Below are 3562 nucleotides of genomic sequence, written 5' to 3'. Positions count from 1 at the left end.
TCTTCTCTTCTCCTTTTCTTCTTTTCCTCTTATTTTTTAGAAATCTAGGATTTCTCTTTTGTCTCCTCTTCTTGTACCAAGTTGCAAAAGGTTGTCCATGAATAAAATGTAATAGAATGAGATAAGTGATTGTAGCCCTTACTTTATCTTGTTAACGGTGTCCACTGTCTAGAGACTAGGATTCTCATGTGATGTCATGCATGAGTATCGACAACAAGGCATTAAAGCAAGGGTTTACAAGGATGATGTCATGCTTGACGTCGACGAGAGGACTTACAAACAAAGCATTCTCTTTTTCCACTTCTTCAAATTCAAAATTCAAATTGACAAAAGGCCTTGTGATTGAAAAAAGGTGCTTTCAATGTTCTTTCTCCCTAAGGCACTCATCACCTCCCCTCCACCAGTTGAAATTCAATAATCCAATCTCTTAAGATAATATGTGTGTGTATGTGAAGGGATAGGTAATTTGATTTCTAATGAATTATATATATATATATATATAACTCATCCAATAAGCAAATGACTTGATAGTGACAATTAATTGTGAGCCCCAACTCATCTAGGTGTGTGGGAAAGAAACCCCCAAAGTCTATTCTCTCTTCTCCTTTTCTTCTGAATTTCTCGAGAGACCAAGTTGTACCAAGTTGTACCACGTTGCTTGTCTAGAGACTAGGATTCTCATGCGATGTCATGCATGAGCATCGACAACAACGCCATGCATGACGTCGAGGAGAGGACTTACAAAAAGGAGGAAGGTCGGCCAGCGACTCACGAATCGCAGCTACTGTCGATAACTGCAACCCTCCCCCCTCTCTCTCTCTCTCTCTCTCTCCTTTCCTCCTCGCTCTGTGTGTTTAATATACTACCACAAGAGTACTAGTTGCTGGCATGGCAGCGCCGATCACTAACGACGCCACAGCCTTCAGCTGCTTCTCCACGGCAGAGGCGGTTACCGACGGAATCGACGCGTCCGACAGGACGGCCATTGTCACAGGTTATACAAGTTCTTACAATGAAGTAAGCCGGAAAATAATTCACTGACTGTATGCTTAGTTTCTAGATGCTTAATATGGCGCAGGTGCATCGAGCGGAATTGGGGCAGAGACGGCGCGGGTACTGGCGCTTCGTGGGGCTCAGGTGGTGCTCGCCGTCAGAAATGTCGGCGCGGGAGAGCGGGTGAAGGAGGTCATCCTGCAGGAGATTCCACACGCGCGGCTGCACGTGCTGCAACTGGAACTCAGCTCCATAGCCTCCGTCCGCACCTTCTGCCAAAACTTCAAGGCTTTGAAGCTACCCCTCAACATCCTCATGTAATAATATTACCTTTTCTGTGACTGCAGCAATCATAGCTGATCTGGTTCGATCACTTAATGCTAATAATTAATCAACACGCGATGTATAATTAACAGCAACAATGCCGGCATCATGGCTTGCCCTTTCAAGCTCTCAGCAGATGGCTTCGAGATGCAGTTCGCCACTAATCACATTGGTAAGCGGGTTAGTTATAAGCTGATCAACTAAAACAGGCCACTAGTAGCAATAATCCAAAGCTAAATAAAATTTTGGAAACAGGCCCTTTCCTCTTGACGAGCCTTCTGCTGGACGATCTGAGGAGGGCGGCCAGCGGCACTGGCATTCAAGGCAGGGTCGTGAACGTGTCATCCGTGGGCCACGCTGTATTCTCCTATCCCGGCGGCATCCGCTTCGATCAGCTTACCAACAAGTCAAGGTAAATGTATCAATTATAAATCTGTATAGACTGATGGGTAGCCGCTAAGCTGCCATCCCATCTATCTTATTATGATCTCTTTCCATGCCACAACACAGCTACGATCCTTGGTGTGCTTACGGACAATCCAAGCTCGCCAACATTCTCCATGCAAAGGAACTCGCCAGGAGATTCCAGGTTTCTATTACCTTCACACTTTTTATGCCCAGCAGTGAGCACCAATATCTCTAATACATGGTTATAATAAACGCTCTTGGATGCTACAGGAAGAGGGAGTCAATGTGGTCGCTAACGCTGTTCACCCTGGAACCATTCTTAGTACAAACCTCGCCACCTACGTCCCCCAAGAAACATGTCACTACCTATTATACACTTTCCTTACTTACCTTTTATAATTATGGATCCTTAAGCCAGTTTCAATTACAGCTCATTGATACTTTTGGACTTGAATGTGCAGTGCAACAAATCATTAAGGATGTTGAGAAAAGCACACCCATATTTAGGAAATCTATCTCCCAGGTTAGTAAAAATCAATCTTGACTTGAGTGAAAGAAGTTGTGCTTGTGTGCGTGAGAAAAAAAGAGAGGGGCAGAGAGTAATGATCATTTGGTGTGCGGCTTTCTCACACAGGGTGCTGCTACTCAATGCCTTCTTGCTCTTCATCCTTCTATCAACACTAAAACTGGAAAGTACTTTGACAACTGTCAAGAGGCCGAGCCAAGCAAGATCTCACATGATTCAAAACTTGCCAAGGACCTTTGGGACTTCAGTGTGAAGGTTACATCATTGGAAGTGTGCTAGAGATTTCGACCAACATATTTTTGCCATGTCTCATCATTAGTTTGTTTCCTCTTAAGAATAAATACTATGCATTACATTTTTAACACCTTATAGTAGTGTATGTTGCCCCGATTTCCACGTAATGAATTGCAATAAGTATGTCAATACCTTGTGATCATTTATGGTGTAATGAATCAATCTAGATCTACATACTTTTTTTTAAACCTACAAAATACTTATAGGTACTCTATTTTGACGACAATTGACAGTCTGCAAAGCGTCTAGGAGAAAATGTTGAGTACATATTGAAATCTTCGATGGAAATGGTAGATGAGTATAAAAGAGGGAGCAATTGCAAACGATAAAATTGTCTCAAGAAGTATATACAGCCCAAGCATGAGTCTTCGGTCTCGTGTGGAGAGGATCACTAGTAGATTAATTCCATGTCACTCAAACAAAACTTTACGTAGACCATTGTGGATGATAAAAAAGAGCATCGAAATTCGCGTTGATGATAACGTGTATATACACGAAGATAAAGATGCGGTTGAAAAGCATATTTTTTTCTTTTTTGTTTTTTGTTTGGTGTGCTTTTTGAAAAAAATTCAAGTGTTTTAAGTTCTCATAATCTTAATCAATTGTTTTTACTTACTTTTCAAACAAATGCAAAGATTGAAAAAAAATTCAAGTGTTTTTAGTTCTCATAGTCTTAATCAATTGTTTTTAGTTACTTTTCAAACAAATGCAAAGATATATATAGCAATATCTATAAGAAATTAATATGACAATATCTATAGCGTACTCATGTGTACGTATTTTTTTGGGCCCATTTGACTTGGTGATTTTCAGAATCTACATTTAATGTTGAAAATTGGGAAATACTTAGATGACATAAAAGATTGATTTTGGTCACAAATTGAGTAATTTTAGAGATGTTGAATTTTGGTCAATTTTGGGGCTTTTTATGCCTGATTTGTGATGTCATTTGTAAGTGATTTCTATTCTATACTTAACCATGCTAGACAATGTATAAGAGGTTCATAGTGAGTAGTT

The 3562-nt window shown here is 40.6% G+C and overlaps 1 protein-coding gene across 1 annotated transcript; it reads left to right on the top strand.

Annotated features, from left to right (window-relative positions):
* The first annotated feature begins 791 nt into the window (after positions 1–791).
* On the top strand, positions 792–2642 carry LOC147606020 (short-chain dehydrogenase TIC 32, chloroplastic-like). The gene is made up of 8 exons (XM_086792357.1): positions 792–994; positions 1079–1310; positions 1410–1489; positions 1573–1729; positions 1828–1906; positions 1996–2083; positions 2187–2248; positions 2360–2642. Exons 1-8 carry the CDS (start codon positions 889–891, stop codon positions 2528–2530), a joined length of 975 nt encoding a protein of 324 aa, XP_086648483.1. The 5' UTR covers positions 792–888; the 3' UTR covers positions 2531–2642.
* The last annotated feature ends 920 nt before the right edge of the window (positions 2643–3562 follow it).

Source organism: Cibotium barometz, chromosome 58 (genome assembly GCF_041138505.1).
Source record: "Cibotium barometz isolate CiBa-2024 chromosome 58, ASM4113850v1, whole genome shotgun sequence".
NCBI lineage: Eukaryota > Viridiplantae > Streptophyta > Polypodiopsida > Cyatheales > Cibotiaceae > Cibotium > Cibotium barometz.
Note: the sequence above shows the minus strand (reverse complement) of the source record. Positions and strands in the feature narration are given on the sequence as shown.